This window comes from Nerophis ophidion, linkage group LG03, assembly GCF_033978795.1.
Source record: "Nerophis ophidion isolate RoL-2023_Sa linkage group LG03, RoL_Noph_v1.0, whole genome shotgun sequence".
In the NCBI taxonomy this organism is placed as follows: Eukaryota; Metazoa; Chordata; class Actinopteri; order Syngnathiformes; family Syngnathidae; genus Nerophis; species Nerophis ophidion.
The window spans coordinates 39,989,978-40,015,127 of NC_084613.1; the positions used below are offsets into that span (position 1 = coordinate 39,989,978).

The following is a 25,150-nucleotide window of genomic DNA, read 5'->3' on the forward strand; positions in this document are numbered from 1 at the left end:
ACATAATCTATTTGTACAAAAATTTCATATGTCGCTAACATTTAACAACAAAACGCCAGTGGTACTTGTACCACAGTTAGAGAATCCATAAATTAGGTCCAGTTCTACCAAATAAAAATTATTATATTTTAGTGTTAATTCAAGATTTTTTGTAATTGTTTTCCTAATGTCCCAGTGAATAATGGACAAATAATAATGTCAAAAATGATTGCATAAATTGGTGGGTATCTGCTAAATGAGTTTGGCCTTGGCAAAGGTCAGCAGTATACCAACGCGTGGAATGATCTTCCTTTTAGGATTAAGTAGCCCCCAAATAAGTACAATTTCAACATTGAGAATTGTGATCACACAACATTAAGAATATAACATCAAACAGCATTTGCTAGTGTAATCGTCTTGACATTTACTACATCCAAGCATCAATAAAAACGCAAAAAAAATGTATTCTAAATAATACAAATACAGACAATGAAGTATTATTGCAAGAAGCAATGGGAGATACACAGATAAATGTAGTGTATTTATGTGTGGTTAAGTGTTGGGATATAAATAATAAAAAAAGAGTTCTTTCTATATTACTACAAAAAAAAGTGAAATAATTGTTCTAATAATAATGAAAATATTTTTTTATCAAGTAAGTTGAAATTGTTACCCGAGATGAGGGTCAGTCTCGCCGTAGTCATCCAAATAAGGAGCAGGATACGTGCTTCCTCGAGTCTTACTGGCCATCAGGACAATTTCACACTCTCTTATCCTGATGGCAGATAAAAAACAAAATTCCAATACCAAACTTTAAAGCAAGGAAAAAAAAAACTTGAAGTGAAAGCAGACCTGAGAAACATGCCCACTCCTGCACCACAGGTGGCAGCATGGGCAGTACAGGCGCCCACGTCTTCTCCATCCAGCTGACTGAGGCAGCAGGAGCTCTGAGAGCACAGCATGGCGCCACAGAACAGGCACAGGGTGGGATGCTTCCTCTCGTCATCTGCAGACTTGGGACACCTGAGGACAGGTGAAGGACGGTTTAACAGCAAAACAGTCGCTGGGGATTAAAATAAGTCATGTGTGCCACTCACTGGAAATGGCTTGCTTGGTTGAGGAGGGCACTGTAATCCTCTGGGAGCTCAATCAAATGGTTTATTCTCCTGGGGTATCTGTTGGAATCAAGTTGATTGACCAATTAAGCGATGGCGAGTGACTACCGTACCATCATTTAGAAAAGTCAAAATCTACCTGACTGTTTGAATTTTGCTTTTCAGGGCTTTGGTTATCGCTGAGCTGCTGCACCATCTTTAAGAAAAAACAAAAACACATGTCATTCGTATTGAACACTAATATTACTCAAATATTAAATACCCACGTTTGCAGCAGCGGTGCTACAGTATCTCTGTGCTCCTGGAAGAGCTGGAATACGTTGGCGGGCAGAGCCAAGAAGCTGCACAGTGCCTCCATCTGGTCTTGACTGGAAACTACAACATCAACAATATGTCAGCACAGATTCTTCAATGTTCAATATCATATAATTACATAGTCATATGCACCACCCACCAGAAGTGGAAAAAAGCTCCTCTGGGGGACGGACACCAGTGAGGCAGCTGAAAAAGAGAGCGGTGCAGCGAAGAAAAGAAATGATTCCCGTTTTCACTCTCCTGGCCGCAGAGGCACCAGACACATCTGAGAGCAGTCTGGATATCACACAGTCCACATAAAAGCAAATATTATTGTCTGATACATACAATGCTGAGGAAGACCTGCAGATAAAAAAAATAAATAAAAAAAAGTAGCAACCAATTTTTACCTGCTAGTGTATTGCGACACTACATTAAGAACTTCTGCTGCTGCTCTGGCCTCCTCTGTCCCCTCTTCAGTGACTACAGGGAAGTCTGCACAAAAAGGAATTATTTAAAGCAACTTTCATCTTAAAATAACAAACAATAACAACTAACTAGTCCCCAAAATTCTAGCATAGATGTAATATATATACATATATATTTATATATGTATATACACATACATACATAAATACATACAGATATATATATATATATATATATATATATATATATATCTGTATATATATATATATATATACATACATACATACATACGTATATACTGTATATATATATATATATATATATATATATATATATATATATATATATACTATAAAAACAGTACCACTTTTTATATTTTCCTTTGTTTGTTTTTTATTGTAGCCACATGGTGGTTAACATTTTGGAGACTTGTGTATGCGTGTGCATGTTGATAAACAAACAAACAAACATACATACATATATATGTCTTGATTGGATTTTCCAGAGAATAGTGCTCGATACCGTGGTAGAGCGCAATATGTAGGTGTGGGAAAAATCACAAGACTACTTCATCTCTACAGAACTGTTTCATGAGGGGTTCCCTCAATCATCAGGAGATTTCCTGATGATTGAGGGAACCCCTCATGAAACAGTTCTGTAGAGATGAAGTAGTCTTGTGATTTTTCCCACACCTACATATATATATATATATATATATATATATATATATATATATATATATATATATATATATATATATATTAGGGCTGCGAAACTTTGGGTGTCCCACGATTCGATTCAATATCGATTCTTGGGGTTGCGATTCGATTATATACCGATTATTTCGATTCAACGTGATTCTCGATTCAAAAACGATATTTTTCCGATTCAAAACGATTCTGTATTCATTCAATACATAGGATTTCAGCAGGATCTACCCCTGTCTGCTGACATGCTAGCAGAGTAGTAGATTTTTTTTTAAAAGCTTTTATAATTGTAAAGGACAATGTTTTATCAACTGATTGCAATAATGTAAATTTGTTTTAACTTAAAAACGAACCAAAAATTCGACTTATTTTATCTTTGTGAAAACATTGGACACAGTGTGTTGTCAAGCTTATGAGATGCGATGCAAGTGTAAGCCACTGTGACACTATTGTTCTTTTTTATTTTCATAAATGTCTAATGATAATCTCAATGAGGGATTTTTAATCACTGCTATGCTGAAATTATAACTAATATGGATACTGTTGTTGATAATATTCATTTTTGTTTCACTACTTTTGGATTGTTCTGAGTCAGGTTTGTGTCTCCTTTCAATTGTTCTGTTTATTGCAGTTATGAGTGTTGCTGGGTCGGGTTTGGTTTTGGAATTGGATTGCATTATGGTATTGCTGTGTATTGTTTTGTTGGATTGATAAAAAAAAATTAAAAAAAAATTAAAAATTCAATAATATATATATTTTTTTAATGAGAATCGATTCTGAATCGCACGTGAGAATCACGATTCATATTCGAATCAATTTATATATATCCTACCGAGGATGTCGTAGTGGTTTGTGTTGTGGTTTGTGCAGCCCTTTGAGACACTAGTTATTCAGGGCTATATAAGTAAACATTGATTGATATATATATATATATATATATATATATATATATACAGCCCAGCCCCCGGCCAAATTGTTCTAACCCAAAGCGGCCTCCGAGTCAAAAAGTTTGGGGAACCCTGGTTTAGATGGTTATTTAGAGAGTTTTGTGGGCAAATAGAGAGCCCCCATTTATGCCATGATTGCTATCAGACTTTTTATTTAGTTGTTAATTTATGACTTAGAATGCATAAAAAACAAAACCATGTGTTCATGTCTTATTTAAGGAATATGAATGATAGACAGCACATCTCCCTGTAATTGTTGCTTATTTCCAGTATGATTGATCTGATAACATGGTCAGAGTGCAGAAGCGTTCCTCCAGTAACGTCAATTTCCGGACATAGCCAAAGGTATTTGGAGCGGAATATTCAAAATGGACTGAATTTGTGGTATTTTGTTTAAACAGTATTTTCACATACTTTGCAGATTGTAAATAATTTAATGGAAACAATGAAACACAATTAAGCATATAAAGTCAACTTGTTTAACCAATCTACTGGTACTTTAAACTTTGATGATCATTGGTCAACTCGTAAATGACTCATCAGCAATTAGTTGCAATCTCCCGGCCCTACAAAGACATTTTGGTTGGTGGCAGCCACGTTTGTCGACCAATCAAGCTCATATTTTACAAACGTGCGTGCCAGTCCCCTAAATGTATGTATCAAATATGGTAATTATTGGACGAAACAACCAAAAGTAGTGCCAGGTATTTTATAGAATACATTAATCTCTGTGATATGACAAGTCAGCCAGGTTTATAGTGGTTACAATTTTAACAGCATCACCACGTGGTGTATTTGTCAGAAAAATGTTAGCACATACAACCCGGTAGGAGTGCATGTTTTAACAAAGTTTCCCACGTGTGTACTACGGTTAAGAAGTAGAATAGTTAGTTTACACAAACAAATCCATCCTAATTTTGTCATAACGTTTGGAGGTACATTGACTTGGCAAAGCAATGTTGAAAAAATGCTAGTAAACACATTATAATTTCATTTCAAGTAATTAACACAATACATGAGTAAAATAAAACTATTGGTGAATTCTACTTCACAATTAAATGAAAAGCCTCCATTTAACAAACTCATAAAAAATGTTTGCAGGAATTAGATTGTTTTGAGACAGGTTTGTTAGTGAATAGGTCGTACATTTACTCAGTAAAATAACCTAAATGACCAAATACTAAGTGATAATATTCAAAATGTTACAAATAGGATAAAAAACAACAACAATACTTAGTCACAAGCACATTTGCAATGAATCTTCACTTGATTAAATGGCAATGTTGCTTGCAAAGTTAAAATTGACCAAGCAAAGCATATACAGGTAAAACTCAAAAAGTTTGAATATTGTGGGAAATTTAGTTTATTCCAGCAATTAGATGTAAAAGGTGAAACTAATACATGACATATACTTATTATATGCAACTCAAAATATTTCAAGCCTTCTTTTGATATAAATTTGATGTTTATTGCTTACAGCTTTCTAAAAAAATCTAAAAAAATGTGTTTTCAAAAAATATATAACAAATGAGCATCAAAATTATTTAAAAAAAGGCTTGACATAGCTCATTTTGTATGTAATGAGTTAATATCACATATTAGTTTTACATTTGAAGTTGAATTTCTGACTTGAAATAACTTTTGCATGATTTTGTTTTACTGTTAACTGTAAGTGTCTGTCAATGGTAAGTGCTTGAAAAGTGCAGATTACTCAAGATAGCGGGGAGCATTGTTGTGTTTCCACAGTGGGTACCTGTTGTGAGGAGCATAACCTGCACGATGTGAGCCATTGTGACCAGATGCAGGACATACAGGTGGTTGTAGGCCGAACTGACAGCAGATGGCTGCAAGTCTACGGCTTCTTCTTGGTACAGCGAGGGCAGAGACAACACTAAACCCACCTGGAAACACAGGAGCACAAACACAAGGTTACTTATTTTAACTGCAAACATGTCCCAGTTGACAAAAAAAGGAGCTACATCAGTCACAAGGACCTGCCTAGAACCTCCAATATGGTCACTGCTAATACCTTTGTATCCTTCTATTCCTGAGTGTCATTTATCTTCTATTGCAGGGGTTGTTAACCAGCTGGGGCCCAACTTTTCCAATACAGAAGGACCAGGGCCCTCTCAAATACAGTAGGTCTGGGTTTGTTTTTACCTTCTCATTCCTCACTTAAAAAGTGTGAGTAAAGAATGTGTGAAAAATGTACTACCAACTTGATAAGACCTGATCAGTTCGAAAGAGAAAGACGATATAGTATTATCTGCTCACAGATGCTACCTGGTGATTGTTTGAACACACTGCAGGTAGTCCTGGTTAGTCCCACTACTCAATGCTTCAGTCTCATGCATACTGAGGCAAAAAACAACCTCATTTACTGTATAAACACTGAATTATTAATCATACTTTTAATTTTAATCAAATTCAATAGCTATATCTGACATACTTACAGATTACAGGATAAACCTTGACAAATGATGTGAAGGAATGTTAATCACAAAGATTATCAAGGCTTAGGTCAGGCTGATCACAAAAAGAAATACTAATCAAATGTACTGCAAAAGAAGGGACTCAAAAACTGAAAAAATATAAATGTGCGTATCAGAAAATTACGCAGTGCTAAAATAACTACATTAAATTTACTACTAAATTTACTCCTTTTTTACAAGGGGCTTCACGGTGGCAGAGGGGTTAGTGCGTCTGCCTCACAATACGAAGGTCCTGCAGTCCTGGGTTCAAATCCAGGCTCGGGATCTTTCTGTGTGGAGTTTGCATGTTCTCCCCGTGAATGCGTGGGTTCCCTCCGGGTACTCCGGCTTCCTCCCACTTCCAAAGACATGCACCTGGGGATAGGTTGATTGGCAACACTAAATTGGCCCTAGTGTGTGAATGTGAGTGTGAATGTTGTCTGTCTATCTGTGTTGGCCCTGCGATGAGGTGGCGACTTGTCCAGGGTGTACCCCGCCTTCCGCCCGATTGTAGCTGAGATAGGCGCCAGCGCCCCCCGTGATCCCGAAAGGGAATAAGCGGTAGAAAATGGATGGGATGGATGGATGGAAATTTACTACATAAAAATAATATATTCCCTATCGTTAAGATACACTGCTCTAATCGACGCCATGCCTTAAGGAATTTCAGAGTGTGTCTTGATTAAATAAACACCACATCTTAAATATTGTACATAATATAAATTTAAGACATACCTGAATATAGGAAAATAAGTTTATTTCAAAACAAAACTAATCTTGTCACGTTTTCAACATTAGTAAAATAACAGCTGAAGGATCACAATAACAAAGAATACAGTGTTTCTTAGCTGCAGTAAAAGACATTAAATGACTTTATTGTCCTTCATTCATTTGTCATTATTGTCCTCAAATCAACAACTCCTCTGTTTGCAACTCACGTCAATGTGTGTGTGTGTGTGTGTTTGTGTGTTTACATACACTTTTAAAGAACATAATGTCATGGCTGTCTTGAGTTTCCAATAATTTCTACTACTATTATTTTTTTGTGATTGAGTGATTGGAGCACATACTCGTTTGTCACATCAATTCTGCTGGGTCAAAAGTATACATACACCAATGTTAATATTTGGTTACATGTCCCTTGACAAATTTCACTGCAATAAGGCGCTTTTGGTAGCCATCCACAAGCGTCTGGTTGGGTTTTTGACTACTCATCTTGACAAAATTAGTGCAGTTCAGCTAAGTTTGTTGGTTTTCTGTAATGGATTTGTTTATTCAGCATTGTCAACATGTTCTCAATGGGGTTTGAGTCAGGACTTTGGGAAGACCTGATTTAGCCATTCTTTTACCACTTTTGACAGGCGTTTGGGGTCTTTGTCCTGTTGAAACAGCCAACTACACACAATACCCAACCTCTGGGCTGATGATTTTAGGTTGTCCTGAGGAATTAGGAGGTAATCTTCTTTTTTCATTATCCCATTTACTCTCTCTAAAGCACCAGTTCCATTGGCAGCAAAACGGGCCCAGAGCATAATACTACTACCACCACCATGCTTGACGGTAGGCTTTGTGTTCTTGGCATTAAAGGCCTCACATTTTCTCCTCCAAACAAATTGCTAGGTATTGTGACCAGCTAAATTTTTGTTTCATCTGACCACAAAAAAACTTTCCTCCTGAAGGTCTTATCTTAGTACATGTAATCAGTAGCAAACTTTAGACAAGTCTTAAGGTGTTGTTTCTGGAGGAAGGGCTTCCTTCTTGTATGGTTGCCTCTCAGTCCTATGGCACTGCAAAACACGCTAGACTGTGGACACTGACACCTGTGTTCCAGCATCTTCCTCCATTGCAGACCTGCTTTTTGGTGGTTCTCGGTTGACTCATGATCATCCTGACCAATTTTCTCTCAGCAGCAGGTGATAGCTTTTGTTTTCTTCCTGATCATGGCAATGACAAAACTGTGCTATGCATTTTATACTTACGAACAATTGTCTGCACAGTTGCTCTTGGGACTTTAAACTGCTTTGAAATGGCTCCAAGTGACTTTTGTGACTCATTCAAGTCAATGATTCGTTTTTTTAGACGTGTGCTGAGTTCCTCTGACGTTCCCATTGTCGCGTTTGTAACTGAGTCCAATGACTGTTTCACATGAGCCCTAATTAAATGGGCTGAGAGAAGTCAACATGTGTCGTCAATCATAATCACTTACACAAAGTTAAAAGGCCATGCCATGAAGCTAATTTGATTTGATTTTAACTTATCTACATCAGTAAAATTGATAATGTATTTTGCTGTATGTATACTTTTGACCCAGCAGATTTGGTCACATTTTCAGTAGACCCAAAATAAATTAATAAAAGAACAAATCTTCATGCATGTTTTTTGTGACAAACAAGTATGTGCTCCAATCACTCTATCACTAAAAAATAAGAGTTGTACAAATTATTGGAAACTCAAGAGAGCCATGATATTATGTCCTTCACAAGTATATGTAAACTTTTGACCATGACTGTACGTACGTCCGTACGTACATACATACATATATATAACCTACTCAGTGGCCTAGTGGTTAGAGTGTCCACCCTGAGATCGAACCCTGGGCCGAGTCATACCAAAGACTATAAAAATTACCCATTACCTCCCTGTTTGGCACTCAGCATCAAGGGTTGGAATTGGGGGTTGAATCACCAAAAATGATTCCCGGACGCAGCCACTGCTGCTGCCCACTGCTCCCTTCACCTCCCAGGGAGTGATCGAGGGTGATGGGTCAAATGCGGAGAATAATTTTGCCACACCTAGTGTGTGTGTGACTTTAACTTATCTACATCTACATTGGTACTTTAACTTTAACTGTCTCTCTATATATGGTGTGAAAAAAACAACACAAGTCAACACACTCATGCCACACAAGGTAACATGCTTATCGAACCATGTGGACATTATAAATAACATCTAAGCACCGTACACAAAATTACACCTATCTAATTCCACCACAGAGCTTGATGGGTAATGTGCAAAACACTCTCTCTTTACATGTCACCATATTTGGAGCACTGTATCTGTGTTTGAAGTTCAGGATTGATTGTAAAACATCAATGGGGTCGGCGGGGACAAAGTAGAAGTTGAACTTTCCCATACGTTTCACAAACTCTTAATATTTAATGTTTAATCATTTAGACTTCATATTGTAGTGCCGTCACGGTAAGATGGAGGGTAGGGTGTAAAATAAGTTATTTAATGTTTTGTTGTTGTTCAGTCTGAGTTATTTGCTTTAGCTTGCTTCAAGTAATGCTTTAACAGACTTAAGTGTCTCTGATACGATTCTTGTTAATAAAGTAGGCTTTTGGCAAACTTCTCTTGTTATTAAACCAAACTGCAGACTTAAATCCCTATGGTGGCCGATCATGCGTGTGGCCAAAACAATTAACGCTCGTGTATACTTGATCAGCATGCACACACAACTGCTTTCATAGTAGGAGATAATACACCGAGACAGTAGATGATATTATAAAAAGGCCGGATAGTGCCAATTTTTTTTTTAGTTTTGTGTGGCACATGAGTCAAAAAGTTTGCCCACCATTAATTTTCTTACTGTCTTGTATTTGAGTCAAAATAATAGAGGCCTTCTTCTAACTGGAAATAAAAGCAATTCAAAAACTAGCGGGCAGCTGCAATTACTTTTTGTGTGTTTATTGCACTTTAATAAAAATGTACCAATTCTTTTTTTAATAATCAACACACAGCAGCATTTAGCTGCTCTAAAATAGTCACTTCACAATAAATAAACAGGAGGTAGTCTCTGCAGTTAAATAAACAAACATTTCACTCAGAGCCCACTGATGTGATTGCAACAAGTCTGTTCAATTACATATTATTTGCAGGTTAAAAAAATACTGAACATGTCAATCAACGAACCAACTGCATCATAAACAAAATAGTTGCTACCTAACTTACTAGAAGATGGAAAAAGTCGACTTCCAGAATAGATGGTGTGTTCTTTCTGCTTGTGACTGGCAGCAGGACTAGAAGTAGACATCAGTGAAAGAAGTTAAAGATGGCATACATAAGTTTTAAATGTTTTTAATAGGGCGTTGTACCTGCTAACATGTCAGTGAAGTGTCTTTGGATGACAGCCTGCGAGCATTTGATTCTCTGTGCTGCTGAGAACTGAACGATCGCTTTCAGACCTGCCAGCTAAAATAGTATAGCATGTCATATTGGTATCCACTTCTGGGGACATTTATTATATTGATAAGCTACAGCTGCAGACAAACCTGTCTGTTTTGTAAAGACCCAAACAGCGGCTTCTCTTCTTCCTGCAATATGTTGTCTGTGAAGTACATTGACACAATTGTGAAAGTAAAACAGCTTTGATAAAACATACAAGTCATACCAATGGCCTGAATAGTAAAGGCACAGGTGTTCCAGGCCATGAGGGGCACACGTGGACACAGCTCATTGGGTACCGTTTGAAGCCCCACCCTGTGGATTGTGGTGGCGCACACTACCAGCATCTCGGCTATACTGTCGGAGAATTTTCTCCTAAAGAAAACAAGTTAGGAAAAATACTAAGGATGGGGTTTCATAAAGAAGCATTAGTGATATTGAAGGAGCATTCCTTACGGTTCTTGTACGCCGTAGCTTAGGATGGATCGGAAATCTGGCAGACCCTCTCCACATAACATTGAGTTGTCATTATTACTGCTTTCCATGTTGCAATCTGAGGGACAAAATGAGAACATTTCCCAATAGTTGTTTTTATTTTTTACAACAAAGAATAACTATTACATTTTTTTATAGTCTGTAACAGAAAAAAAATAAAATGCATCAATTTCCCTAATATAAAAATAAAAGTATTTAAACCAATAAAATGTTTTGACCGACTTTAACCATTTGATACAGAAAAATACAAATAAATAAACTCAAAGAATAACAATACATTCTAATTGATCCGCAACATAACCTCAGGAGCACAATAAAACAAACCCAAAAATTTATGAAACAATTTGTGCTGATTTTTCATCAAAATGAGGGAATCAGGATTAAGCATGTTTTGGAGGTCATAGCTTTTCGAAGCAGGTTTTAAAGCATGATACTGATAAAGAATGTTCCCCGGGGTGACACACGCCCCTCCACCCTCCGCCTGGGCATTGCACCGCGTCTCCCCTACTATTTGAAAGAAACTGATATAAGGTAGCTTTTTGTTTTTAATCAATACTTATATAGATGGATATACTTTTTTTAACATTTCTTTTATTGGATTTGTGACATATACAGTCCAGAAATACAATTAGAAATACAATTAAACACAAACAAGTAACCTACAAAAATTCTATATAAAATAAAATCCATCCATCCATCCGTCCATCTTCTTCCGCTTATCCGAGGTCGGGTCGCGGGGGCAGCAGCCTAAGCAGGGAAGCCCAGACTTCCCTCTCCCAAACTACTTCGTCCAGCTCTTCCCGGGGGATCCCGAGGCATTCCCAGGCCAGCCGGGAGACATAGTCTTCCTAACGTGTACTGGGTCTTCCCCGTGGCCTCCTACCGGTTGGACGAATATCACGATATAGTAATTTTCTAAATCGCACATAGACAAACCCGCGATAAATCGTGTATATCGATATATTGCCCAGCCCTACACTTAATACATGTGATCAGTATTGACCAATTTCACTCCTGGATGATTGGAATCGGCAGCATAAAACCCTGATTATAACTTCTCTATCTCTAACACAAACAAAAGAATACAGTATGTGTAAATGTTTTTTATGAAGTTTTCCAAAATAAAGTGAAACTTCTGTGAAGGTATGCCCTTACAGAAAAAAAATTAAAACAGATATAACAACTGATTTACTTTTATGTACTGCTTAAAAATAACTCCATAGGAATACTAAATTTTTTGGACTGCCTCCTAAAAGAATCGAAATCGAGAATCGTTAGGAACCGGAATGGAAATAAGGAACCGGAATAGTCCAAATTCAAACGATGCCCAACCCTATCAGGAAATAATTGTTTTGATTAGTTATTGTGTACTATTTACTTTATTTTGCCTAAAGAATTGTATGTAATGAAAGAGAATTAGGAACAAGGATTAAATCTTACCAATTTAAGACTATGAGCATGAACTAATGAGGCCTATTGTACTTGGATCATTGGGTGACAGTCGAAACGTCTTCTAAGACAAACTGAACAGTCCAGTTGTGATCGTTTAAATGCTCTGAGAATAAAATTACCTGCATCAATGAGAACATATATAGACAATGAGGAACTCGTTTTATTACTCTGTAATGTTGTGTTGATATTGCTAAACTGTGAATAGCACTCAGTATGGGGAATGATGACAACAAAAAGTGTCAACAAAACTTCATGGAAAAGAGAAAGTCGAAGTCATCGGGGGCATAATATAGAAAAAAGAGGAAAGAAGAAAAGGGAAAAAATAACAATAAATTATATGTTTGGAGCTATATACAGTGAATCCGGAGAGTATTCACAGCGCTTCACTTTTTCCACATTGTGTTATGTTACAGCCTTATTCTAAAATAGAAAACAATCATTTTTGTCCTCAAAATTTATACATAACGACATGTAAACAAGTTTCTTTAGAGCTTTTTGCAAACTTATTAAAAATAAAAAACTAAGAAATACATCCATCCATCCATCCATCCATTTTCTACCACTTATTCCCTTTCGGGGTCGCGGGGGGCCACAAACCCCATTTCCATATGAGTTGGGAAATTGTGTTAGATGTAAATATAAATGGAATACAATGATTTGCAAATCCCATATTCAGTTGAATACGCTTCAAAGACAACATATTTGATGTTCAAACTGATAAACTTTTTTTTTTGTGCAAATAATCGTTAACTTTAGAATTTGATGCCAGCAACACATGACAAAGAAGTTGGGAAAGGTAGCAATAAATACTGAAAAAGTTGAGGAATGCTCATCAAACACTTATTTGGAACATCCCACAGGTGTGCAGGCTAATTGGGAACAGGTGGGTGCCATGATTGGGTATAAAAACAGCTTTCCAAAAAATACTCAGTCTTTCACAAGAAAGGATGGGGCGAGGTACACCCCTTTGTCCACAACTGCGTGAGCAAATAGTCAAACAGTTTAAGAACAACGTTTCTCAAAGTGCAATTGTAAGAAATTTAGGGATTTCAACATCTACGGTCCATATTATCATCAAAAGGTTCAGAGAAACTGGAGAAATCCCTCCACGTAAGCGGCATGGCCAGAAACCAACATTGAATGACCGTGACCTTCGATCCCTCAGACCGCACTGTATCAAAAAACCGACATCAATCTCTAAAAGGATATCACCACATGGGCTCAGGAACACTTCAGAAAACCACTGTCACTAGATACAGTTCGTCGCTACATCTGTAAGTGCAAGTTAAAGCTGTACTATGCTAAGCGAAAGCCATTTATCAACAACATTCAGGAACGCTGCCGGCTTCTCTGGGTTCGAGATCATCTAACATGGACTGATACAAAGTGGAAAAGTGTTCTGTGGTCTACATTTCAAATTGATTTTGGAAATATTCAATATCGTGTCATCCGGACCAAAGGGGAAACGAACCATCCAGACTGTTTTCGACGCAAATTTCTAAAGCCAACATCTGTGTTGGTATGCGGGTGCATTAGTGCCCAAGGCATGGGTAACTTACACATCTGTGAAGGCACCATTAATGCTGAAAGGTACATGCAGGTTTTGGAACAACATATGCTGCCATCTAAGCAATGTCTTTTTCATGGACGCCCCTGCTTCTTTCAGAAAGACAATGCCAAGCCACATTCAGCACGTGTTCCAACAGCCTGGCTTCGTAAAAAAAGAGTGCGGGTACTTTCCTGGCTCGCCTGCAGTCCAGATCTGTCTCCCATCGAAAATGTGTGGCGCATTATGAAGCTTAAAATACGACAGCGGAGACCCCGGACTGTTGAATGACTGAAGCTCTACATAAAACAAAAATGGGAAAGAATTCCACTTTCAAAGCTTTAAAAATTAGTTTCTTCAGTTCCCAAACATTTATTGAGTGTGGTTAAAAGAAAAGGTGATGTAAAACAGTGGTGAACATGACCTTTCCCAACTACTTTGGCACGTGTTACAGCCATGAAATTTTAAGTTAATTATTATTTGCAAAAAAAAAAAAAGTTTTATGAGTTTGAACATCAAATATCTTGTCTTCGTAGTGCATTCAATTGAATTTGGGTTGAAAAGGATTTGCAAATCATTGTATTATGTTTTTATTTACCTCTAACACAATTTCCCAACTCAGATGGAAACAGGGTTTGTACATAAGTATTCACAAGGTTTGCTCAATACAGTTGATTCACCTTTGGCAGCAACTACAGTCTTAAGGCTACAGGCTCAAAGCCTGCACGTTGGACTTTAACCCTGTGGACGAGAGGGTAGCTTCCCTTCGCCTTCGGGTTGGGGGACAGGTTCTGACTGTTGTTTTTGCTTACACACCAAACAGCAGCTCAGAGTACCCACTCTTTGGATTCCCTTGAGTACTGGAGAGTGCCCCCTCGGGTGATTCCCTTGTTCTGCTGGGGGACTTCAACGTTCATGTTGGCAACGACAGTTCAACCTGGAGAGGCTTGATTGGGAAGAATGGCCGCCCGGATATGAACCCAAGCGGTGCTTTGTTATTGGACTTTTGTGCTCGTCACGGATTGTCCATAACAAACACAATGTTCAAACATGAGGGTGTCCATATGTGCACTTGGCACCAGGACACCCTCGGCCGCAGTTCCATGATTGACTTTGTAGTTGTGTTAAGGGGCGGCATGGCGCAGTGGGTAGAGTGGCCGTGACAGAAACCTGAGGGTTGCAGGTTCGCTTCCCACCTATTGACATCCAAAAAAGCGCTGCCGTTGTGTCCTTGGGCAGGACACTTCACCCTTGCCCCCGGTGCCGCTCACACTGGTGAATGTACGATGAATGAATGATTGGTGGTAGTCGGAGGGGCCGTAGGCGCAAACTGGCAGCCACGCTTCCGTCAGTCTACCCCAGGGCAGCTGTGGCTACATATGTAGCTTACCACCACCAGGTATGAATGAATGATGGGTTCCAACTTCTCTGTGAGCGCTTTGAGTATCTAACAATAGAAAAGCGCGATAAAAATCTAATCCATTATTATTATTATTATCGGATTTGCGGCCTCTTTTTTTTGGACACTCGGGTACAGAGAGGGGCAGCGCTTTCTACCAATCACCACCTGGTGGTGAGCTGGCTCCGATGGTGGGGGAGGATGCCGGACAGACCTTGCAGACGCATTGTGAGGGTCTGCTGGGAACGCCTAGCAGAATCTCCTGTCAGAGAGAGTTTCAATTCCCACCTCCGGAAGAACATTTGAACATGTCACGAGGGAGGTGCTGGACATTGAGTCCAAGTGAATCATGTTCCGTGCCTCTATTGTTGAGGCGGCTGATTGGAGCTGTGGCCGCAAGGTGGTTGGTGCCTATTGTGGCGGTAATCCTAGAACCCACTGGCACCAGCGGTGAGGGATGCCGTCAAGATGAAAAAAGAATCCTATCGGGTTATTTTTGGCTCAAGGGACTCCAGAGGCAGCGAACAGGTACCGACAGGCCAAGCGAAGTGCGGCTTTAGCGGTCGCGGAGGCAAAAACTCGGACATGGGAGGAGTTTGGAAAAGCCATGGAAAACGACTTCCAGGCGGCTTCGAAGCAATTCTGGACCACCATCCGCCGCCACAGGGGGGTAAGGAGTGCACTGTGAACATCGTGTATGGTGAGGATGGTGAGCTGCTGATCTCTACTGCGGCTGTTTTGGATTGGTGGAGGGAATACTTTGAAGAACTTCTCAAACCCACCAACACGTCTTCCTATGAGGAAGCAGTGCCTGGGGAATCCGTGGTGGGCTCTCTTATTTCTGGGGCTGAGGTTGCCGAGGTAGTTAAAAAGCTCCTCGGTGGCAAGGCCCCGGGGTTGGATGAGATCCGCCCAGAGTTCCTTAAAGGCTTTGTATGGTGTGGGGCTGTCTTGGTTGACAAGACTCTGCAAACATCACGTGGACATCGGCGGACGGTACCTCTGGATTGGCAGACCGGGTGGTGGTTCCTCTTATTAAGACAAAGGAGACGGCGTGGCGAAGTTGGGAAAGTGGCCGTTTCAGCAATCTGAGGGTTACTGGTTCAATCCCCGCCTTCTACCATCCTAGTCACGTCCGTTGTGTCCTTGAGCAAGACACTTCACCCTTGCTCCTGATGGGCCCTGGTTAGCGCCTGGAATGGCAGCTACCGCCATCAGTGTGTGCATGTGTGTGTGAATGGGTGAATGTGGAAATACTGTCAAAGCGCTTTGGGCTCCTTAAAAAGGGGTAGAAAAGCACTATACAAGTACAACCATTTACCATTTAAGAAGGGGAACCAGAGGGTGTGTTCCAACCATCGTGGGATCACACTCTTCTGCATTTCCGGTAAGGTCTATTCAGGTGTACTACGCCGGATTGTCAAACCTCGGATTTAGAATGAACAGTGTGGTTTTCGTCCTGGTCGTGGAACGGTAGACCAGCTCTATACATTCGGCAGGGTCTTTGAGGGTGCATGGGAGTTTGCCCAACCAGTCTACCTGTGCTTTGTGGACTTGGAGAAGGCAGTTGACTGTGTCCCCCGGGAAGACCTCTGGGGAGTGCTCAGAGAGTATGGGGACTGTCTTGTTTGTGGCGGTCCGCTCCCTGTATGATCAGTGTCAGAGCTTGGTCCGCATTGCCGGCAGTAAGTCGGACCCGTTTCCAGTGAGGGTTGGACTCCGTAAAGGCTGCCCATTGTCACCGATCCTATTCATAACTTTTATGTACAGAATTTTTAGGCACAGTCAGGGCGTTGAGAGGGTCTGGTTCGGTGGCTGCAGGATTAGGTCTCTGCTTTTTGCAGACGATGTGGTCCTGATGGCTTCAACTGGCCAGGATCTTCAGCTCTCACTGGATCGGTTTGCAGACGAGTGTGAAGCGACTGGGATGAGAATCAGCACCTCCAAGTCCGAGCCCATGGTTCTTGCCCGGGAAAGGGTGAAGTGCCATCTTTGGGTTGGGGAGGACATCTTGCCCCAAAAGGAGGAGTTCAAGTACATAGGAGTCTTGTTCAAGAGTGAGGGAAGAGTGGATTGTGTGCTCAACAGGCGGATGGGTGCGGCATCTATGCGGACGCTGTAATAATCCGTTGTGTTATGGTCATGAGCTTTGGGTTATGACCGAAAGGACAAGATCACGGGTACAAGCGGTCAAAATTCATTTCCTCCGCCGGGTGGCGGGTCTCTTCCTTCGAGATAGGGTGAGGAGCTCTGCCATCTGGGAGGAGCTCAGAGTAAAGCTGATGCTCCTCCACATTGAGAGGAGCAGCGGGCATCTACTCAGGATGCCACCTGAACACTTCCATAGGGAGGTGTTATGGGCACGTCCGACCAGCAGGCGGCCACGGGGAAGACCCAGGACACATTGGGAGGTGTATCCCGAACGCCTCGGGATACCCTGGGAGGAGCTGGACGAAGTGGCTGGGGAGAGGGAAGTCTGGGCTTCTCTACTTAGGTTGCTGCCCCCGTTGTAAAGGCGGCCGCCTTAACAACAAAGCGCTGCGGGAAACCCTGCAGTAGTAAAAATGCCCTTGTGCCAACTTTTTTGCAATGTGTTTCTGCCATTAAATTCTAAGTAATGATTATTTGCAAAAAAAAAAAAAAACATTAAAAATCTTGTCTTTGCAGTGTATTCAATTGAATATAAGTTGAAAAGGATTTGCAAATCATAATATTCAGTTTTTATTTACGATGTACACAACATTTCAACTTTACTGGTTTTAAGGTTTGTATTATCTACTTTTCACCTCCTAAAATCAAAATTTCAGCACCATTTTTCTCTTCAGTTTCACTTCAACTCCTGCAAGTGTAATGGCTAAGAATGCTAATTTTTAGAATATGATAAAATATGCAAATGGTCCTCTTCTCACCATTGTCCTGAGTGATGGCCTTGAGTCCTTTAATCCTGGCCTCAAGGATGTGAATCCAGCGAGTCATAGTCAAATGTTGACCAATTATCTCGGCATTTTCACTGCCAAAATGAAGAAAAACGTTTAAACTAATTCAGTTCATAATTGCAGCAGACTGCCAGGCGAGGTGGATCACTCACTAGTTGAATACAATTGGCTCCAAGGGGATGAGGGGGACAACGGTATTGCATAGAGACTTGCACAGAGGACACATGTACTCCCCATTCTCAAGGTCGATGATGAGTTCAGCGTGAAGACGGTTTCTGGTTGTATTCTGGACTGCCTCAAAATATCTGATTGAAGAAATAAATAACAGGGAAAACAGTAAGTTACACTTTTATAAAAGCCCAGAGGACGGTGAGGCTTGCTTACTTTTGCCAGCATGTGGCATGCATGACATGTCCACAGCTGCCCGTGTGGGTGCCCACGGCCAGTTCAGGAGGCATGAATGATGGGTAGGATGTGGCTGTTTATTGAAACATCAATACCATTAAAGACATTAATAATCCCCTAAAAACATCATTAGGTACAGTGCAAAAGCCATATCCAACATTAGAGTTGTTATTTTAGAAACGCTATAATGAACAAATAAATACAATTCTACTTGAGGAATCTCTACCAAAGATAGATTTTAAAAAAAAGAAGCTATACTAGACTAGCAGGCTACTTCCTAGTAAATCAAGACTGACAAACAGACTGTTGTCACCATTACGTCTCATTATCATTGAAATTACTAAATTGATTCAAAGCCCATTTTTGGAAAATTATTAAAATTAATGTATAATTTTAATCGTCACAATTAAAAATTTATATTTTTAATATTGAAATCGTTAGACAACTACTTTATTGGTCACCTTTATAACTCCCCCTGTTGTTTGCCAACTTGCACAAATTGCTTTCATTTTTTTCAAATGGACTTTTAAAGGCCTACTGAAATGAGATTTTCTTATTTAAACGGGGATAGCTGGTCCATTCTACGTATCATACTTGATCATTTCGCGATTTTGCCATATTTTTGCTGAAAGGATTTAGTAGAGAACATCGACGATAAAGTTCGCAACTTTTGGTCGCTAATAAAAAAGCCTTGCCTGTACCGGAAGTAGCAGACGATGTGCGCGTGACGTCACTGGTGTGAGGGCTCCTCACATTGTTTATAATGTGAGCCACCAGCAGTAAAAGCAATTCGGACAGAGAAAGCGACAATTTCCCCATTAATTTGAGCGAGGATGAAAGATTTGTGGATAAGGAAAGTTAGAGTAAAGCACAAAAAAAAAAAAAAAAGAAAAGGCGACGGCTCCAGGCGGCGGCAGTGGGAGAGTTTCAGATGTAATTAGACACATTTACTAGGATAATTCTGGAAAATCCCTTATCTGCTTATTGTTTTAATAGTATTTTAGTGAGATTATAGTCATACCTAAAAGTTGGATGGCGGCGGTGAACGCCAGTGTCGCTGAGAGAAGCCGAGTAGCCAAGATCACAGCTGCCTTTTTGAGCGCAGGATGAGGTCGCGTAATCCACTCAAGTCTCCGGTAAGAGTCGACTTAATATCACAATTTTCCCATCCAAAAACTTGCTGGTTGATGTAGAGAAACATGTTTGCTTGACCGCTCTGTGTTAAAGCTTCACAACAAACAAACACCGGCTGAGTTTCGGTGCTAAAGGCAGCTGCATTCCACCGCTTTCCACCAACAGCATTCTTATTTGACGTCTCCATTATTAATTGAACAAATTGCAAAATATTCAGCAACACAGATGTCCAAAATACTGTGTAATTGCGCAATGAAAAGAGACGACTTTTAGCCGTAAGTGGTGCTGGGCTAATATGTCCCCTCCAACCAATAACGTCACAAACACACGTCATCATACGCGTCATCATTCCGAAACGTTTTCAACAGGAAACTCCGCTGGAAATTTAAAATTGTAATTTAGTAAACTAAACCGGCTGTATGTGTTGCAATGTTAATATTTCATCATTGATATATGAACTATCAGACTGCGTGGTCGGTACTGGTGGGTTTCAGTAGGCCTTTAACTGGTGAATATCTCCAGGTCAGGTTCTGTGCATGTGTGTGTGTGTGTGTCAGAAGAAACCTCTCAATTTGAATTCACCCTCTTCCCCGCTCTGCCTTGGCTCGAGCATCTTGTGCCATGGCGAAGTATTGTTAATATGCCCCTATGCATACAAACGTTGCTCGAGTCTTGCTACATCATCAACCTTTGTTGTTTGCCAGCAGTGACGTAAGGCAGATGCGACAAATGTTTGTTTACTTTTAAGATGCCGTTGCACGTGATGTTCGGCTTTGCTTGTGCTCCTTTTTATTTTATTTTGCCTGTCTTTATTAAGAAGATGAACGTTTAGAAGATGTTTTTAGCAAAATATGTTAGAGCTGACACATCAACTTGCAGTATGTAAAATGTGTTTCATTTTGTATTGGTGTTTGAAACCAATATTTACGTGCAGTAGCAAAGGTTTAAAGTCTGACTAAAACCACAAGTTTCATTATTATGAAAATCATTATTTACGCTCACTACTTAAATTAGTATGCATCCCTGGGTTTCTAGTTTGCCATCTTTCTCCTCGCACTCGATAGTGAAGGGAGGTCTGCGAGCTCATTTTGCTTTGAGGGAGGTACTTTGCCCTTCCCCCCTACCTGACGGACAATTTGAACTCCTCTTGATTGGTGTAAACGCGCAAAACCAAGAAGGGAGGGCAAAAGCAAGGGCAGAGGATGGGTATTCGAATTGAGGATAAATTGTTTGGGACTACCTCCTGGTTTTCACATTCTTTTCAGATTTTCTTTTTGGGAAAAAATACTGTCTTACATTCTGGTCAATATGCTAAATTACTGTACACCTTTACCGAGTTCCACCAACATAAACGTACCATGTAATCTTTGCGTAATCCTGCTAATCAGTCATACTAGTTACTGGGTTTGTGGTTACCAGAAAGCTTCAATTGGTGGTCTGTAAATGTATTAGTGAATGGAGGCTGACCGTCAGCACTGCTGATGGGTATCTTTCCTCTGCATTGAGTCAACACAGTGGATCTCTGGACACACGCTGTTAGCACCATGGCTGGAGCCTGGGCCATCACTTCCTGTTCCTCTTGACAAAGAATGCAGGTCAACACCTCCCTCTCGGCAGGGGTGGACCCTCGTTGGGGCCCTACGGCGATGCACAGCTCCTTATGTTCAATGGCGCTGTTGCAGAAATAGCCAATCCAAGTCAAACTGATGGAGCGATCATTGTCAAGAGTAGGTAAGGTTATTTAGCAAAGGTCTCCTCACCTCACTGTAGATGCAACAGGCGTTCCCTGCATGCCGCTGTCTGGCATGTTTTCATAGAGCATCTTGTTGGACTCAATGAAGTTTTTCTGCATGGCCGACATTTGAGCCATGATTTTCTGGCGGTGAAGTTTGGCTGCTTCAGCCTTCCGTTTGCGTTCAGCTTTTTCTTTGTCCTGAGCACTCTGTAAAAAACATAGCTAACGTGAAAGAAAGGGACATCAAATGTAACATGACTTAACAAAGTGTAAAGTTATATTATTCTTCATGGTACCTCCTCAGGCTTGCTCGTATCCATACTCATGGAAGTAGTTGGACTGGACTTCTCTCTGAGGCACAAGACTATTTCAAACATCTAGAAAAGGAAATTCACAGACAATGATGTACTGAAATTAGTTTTTGTTTAAAAAATATATACCAGTATATACATTTTAAACTGTCTAAGTAAAAAAATATACCTGTAGTAGCCACAAGATCATGTCTTTTTGGGCTTCAAGCGGACGAGCGCTCTTCATTTTTGACAGCAAGAGGAAGAGAGACTTGCCGTGTTCTGAACCAACTCCTGATATGAAACAAAAGCAGAATTAAATAGCACATTTTGTGGGGAGCGGAAAAAAAACTTCTGACAAAAAGTTGACTTACTGCGGGCCTTCAAGCTGAAATCAAAGGTCACTTCCTCTACAGTGCGATCCTCAAGCTGGGTTTTTTCTTCAAGTAGTGCCTGGCCGATAAGGTGCAGGGCCTGTTTAATGCAGGGAAAAAGGGATTGAAGGTATAAACATGTGTCACCTCGGATATAAGATATAAGATAAAGATAAAAGATGGATGGAAAGCAAAAAAGGAGGCTATGTTTAATTAAGACCACCCATTTCTTCTGGATCCAACAAAAACAAAAAAAACATCCTACTTAGAAATGTTCTGATCCGATATAAAATATTTTATTCCTATTCTATGTTATATGTGTTTTATGTTGCACGACTGCATCAAGAAAAATTCATAGTTTGTGAACCCGTCCTCAAACAATGGCAAAAAAAAAAAATTCTGATTCTGATATCGTTCCGATATCAGCAAAAGAAAACAAGTACTGGATTATATGAGCTTGCATTAAATATCTCTGATCGAAGCTTCGATACAAGCAGTCCTGCAGCGTGTTTATTTGTGCAAAACTCGACAACCAGTAAACATCTTAAATGTCTTCCAATAAGCACATTATGTTGTTTTTTTCTTGTATTTTTAGCAATTAATTAATTAATAAAAAGGTAAACAATGTGGGCTTTACAGTAGGCTACTAGAGTTATGCACACAAGCTAAACATTTGTAATACAGTGTACCCGGAAACTATTCACAGCCCTTCACTTTTGCCACATGTTGTTATGTTACGGTTTTATACACCACATAATAACTCCGTGAAAAATGTATTTAATTGCAAATTTTTTTAAATGTAACATTTAAAAAATCACATTTACATGAATAAGTATTCAGATTCTTTTCTGAATACTTTGTTGATGTACCTGCAGCAATTACAGCATCAAGTCTTTTTGAATATGATGCCACAAGCTTGGCACACCTATCTTTGGGGAGTTTTGTCCATTCCTCATTGCAGCACCTCTTAAGCTTCATCAGGTTGGATGAGAAGACTCTGAATATTGCTGCATTAATCTTTCCTTCTATCCTGACTAGTCTCAGTTCTTGCTGCTGAAAAACATCTTTAGAGCATGTTGCTGCCACCACGATGCCTGGTTTCCTCCAAACATGATGTGTGGCATTCATGCCAAAGAGTTCAATCTTTGTGTCATTAGACCAGAGAATTGTATTTCCTCACGGTCTGAGAGTCTTTCAGGTGCATTATTACGAACGTTTTCCTAAGAAATGGCTTCTTTCTGGCCACTATACCGTACAAGCCTGATTCGTGGATTGCTGCAAGGTTCTCCTCTCTACAGAGGAATGCTATAGCTCTGACAGAGTGACCATCGGGTTCTTGGTCACTTCCCTGACTAGACTATGATTAATGCAGCAATGTACAGAGACATCCTGGATGAAAACTAACGCTTCAAGTACAATCTGATGGAGCTTCAGAGGTGCTGCAAAGAGGAATGGTCAAAACTGCCCAAAAATAGGTGTGCCAAGCTTGTGGCATAATATTCAAAAGTATTTGAGATTGTAGTTGCTAAAAGTGGAACAACAATGTATTGCACAAAGGCTGTGAATACTTATGTAGATGTGATTTTATAATATTTTTATTCTTAATTAAAAAAAAAACACATACATACATAAAAATAAAAAAAATACTTAATTTCATTTTGTATTAAATTTTGTAATAAGGCTGTAATACATAACAAAATGTGGAAAAACTGAAGCGCTGTGAATATTTTCCAGATGCAGTGTAAGTTCCTTCAATTGAACAATATTGAAGTCTAAAATAGGACTGGACAAATCCTAACGACTTGTCTGAAGACAGTATGAAGGAAGGCCAAATAGTTTTACAAATATTGATTTCAAATTTTGGGGACGAATAGGTAAGAAAAGTTGGTTCTGCTCAATAGGACCACTTTAAATACAACATCAACTTGTCATAAGCTTAGTGTTTTTCATACCTATAATTGTTCTCTGAGTAATTTCACTTGATCAAGCATTTTTTTAACATTCCACACTATAAAATGAAACAAGTATGTACTGTACTATAATTTGTGCTGATATCGTATTGAATTAATATCCGTATCGGCCAATATGCAAGTCCGGGGGTCAGCAACCCGCGGCTCTTGGGCCGCTCTTTAGTGCTGCCCTCGTGGCTTCCTGGAGCATTTTTAAAAAAGGATTGGAAATCTTTTTTTTTGTTTTAGTATGTTTTTTGTTTGAGGACAAACGTGACACAAACCTTCCCAATTGTTAGAAATCCCACTGTTGAATATGTTAATGTGTATGCTTCACTGATGAGAGTAATTGGTGAACATTGTTTTGTCCTACTAATTTCAGGGGTTCTTGAACTCACCAAAGTGTGGACTGTGACGCAACAGTTTGTTTACATGTAAAATCTTCCACTCCTTCTTTGTCACATTTTATCCACCAAAAGTTTCATGCTGTGCGTGAATGCAGAAGGGTGAGCTTTGTCGATGTTATTGACTTGTTGGAGTGCCACTCAGGCATATTTGGCCAGTACATGACAGCAAGTTAATTAATGCTAACATGTTATTTAGGCTAGCTGCATGTACATATTGCATCATTATTTGTAGGTATATTTGAGCTCATTTAATATCCTTTATTTTTATCCTCTTTGTATATAATTTAGTTTTGCATGTCTCATGACACATTATCTATATGTAATATTGGCTGCATTTCAGATAGTTGTTTGTGTGCCATGTTGTTCCAGACCACAGCAAACATTATCTAGCTTGCCAAAGATTGTAATAAATCTATTAATCTTGCTTTAACTTGAACACAAACATTTATACATTTGGCCATTAAAAGACAGTAATTTCCAGGAGTTATCTCACCTTCTGAGTAGCCTCTGATTTACTTATGGTTTCTAATCTTGTAAAAATGTGTACAATAAATATTACATTTCAACATTTCTGTCAACAAAGATTTGCCTCGGCCTGCAACACAGTCATTTTGATAGTAGGCTATTATAGCTAATATGGACACTTACATCATGTGTTGCCTTCATTAGAACACTTATATACAGCTTTTAATTTTTTGCAGCTCGAGACAGATTTGTTTTTTGTATTTTTGGTCCAATATGGCTCTTTGAACGTTCTTGGTTGTCGACCCCTGCCTAAAGTCCAATATCAATATTTTATCGGAAGTGAAAGAGTTGTATCAGGACACTTCAATTCTACATTAAAAATGTATTTAATACACATCCTGATAATCTCAGATTATACCAAATTTTATAATTTTATAAAATTTGCTGTAAAAATGTA

At 39.5% G+C, this 25,150-nt stretch overlaps 1 protein-coding gene across 3 annotated transcripts in view; it reads right to left on the reverse strand.

The window, feature by feature from the left end:
- ubr1 (ubiquitin protein ligase E3 component n-recognin 1) overlaps window positions 1-25,150 on the reverse strand; it is a 58,942-nt gene that overhangs the window by 7,314 nt on the left and 26,478 nt on the right. Inside the window, exons 26-46 of one of the 3 annotated variants that reach the window (XM_061895150.1) lie at window positions 21,873-21,972; window positions 21,689-21,792; window positions 21,505-21,585; window positions 21,234-21,415; window positions 20,941-21,146; window positions 18,319-18,412; window positions 18,087-18,239; window positions 17,908-18,008; window positions 10,563-10,659; window positions 10,333-10,481; window positions 10,214-10,269; window positions 10,037-10,133; window positions 9,894-9,961; window positions 5,225-5,372; window positions 1,799-1,883; window positions 1,549-1,685; window positions 1,361-1,469; window positions 1,234-1,290; window positions 1,077-1,154; window positions 832-1,002; window positions 653-754 (exon numbers count right to left, since the gene is read on the reverse strand). In XM_061895150.1, coding sequence (XP_061751134.1) covers window positions 653-754; window positions 832-1,002; window positions 1,077-1,154; window positions 1,234-1,290; window positions 1,361-1,469; window positions 1,549-1,685; window positions 1,799-1,883; window positions 5,225-5,372; window positions 9,894-9,961; window positions 10,037-10,133; window positions 10,214-10,269; window positions 10,333-10,481; window positions 10,563-10,659; window positions 17,908-18,008; window positions 18,087-18,239; window positions 18,319-18,412; window positions 20,941-21,146; window positions 21,234-21,415; window positions 21,505-21,585; window positions 21,689-21,792; window positions 21,873-21,972 — 2,375 coding nt within the window. Of the gene's footprint in view, window positions 1-652; window positions 755-831; window positions 1,003-1,076; window positions 1,155-1,233; window positions 1,291-1,360; window positions 1,470-1,548; window positions 1,686-1,798; window positions 1,884-5,224; window positions 5,373-9,893; window positions 9,962-10,036; window positions 10,134-10,213; window positions 10,482-10,562; window positions 10,660-17,907; window positions 18,009-18,086; window positions 18,240-18,318; window positions 18,413-20,940; window positions 21,147-21,233; window positions 21,431-21,504; window positions 21,586-21,688; window positions 21,793-21,872; window positions 21,973-25,150 lie in introns of all 3 variants that reach the window. The other 2 variants (XM_061895148.1, XM_061895149.1) reach the window with 2 other exon arrangements.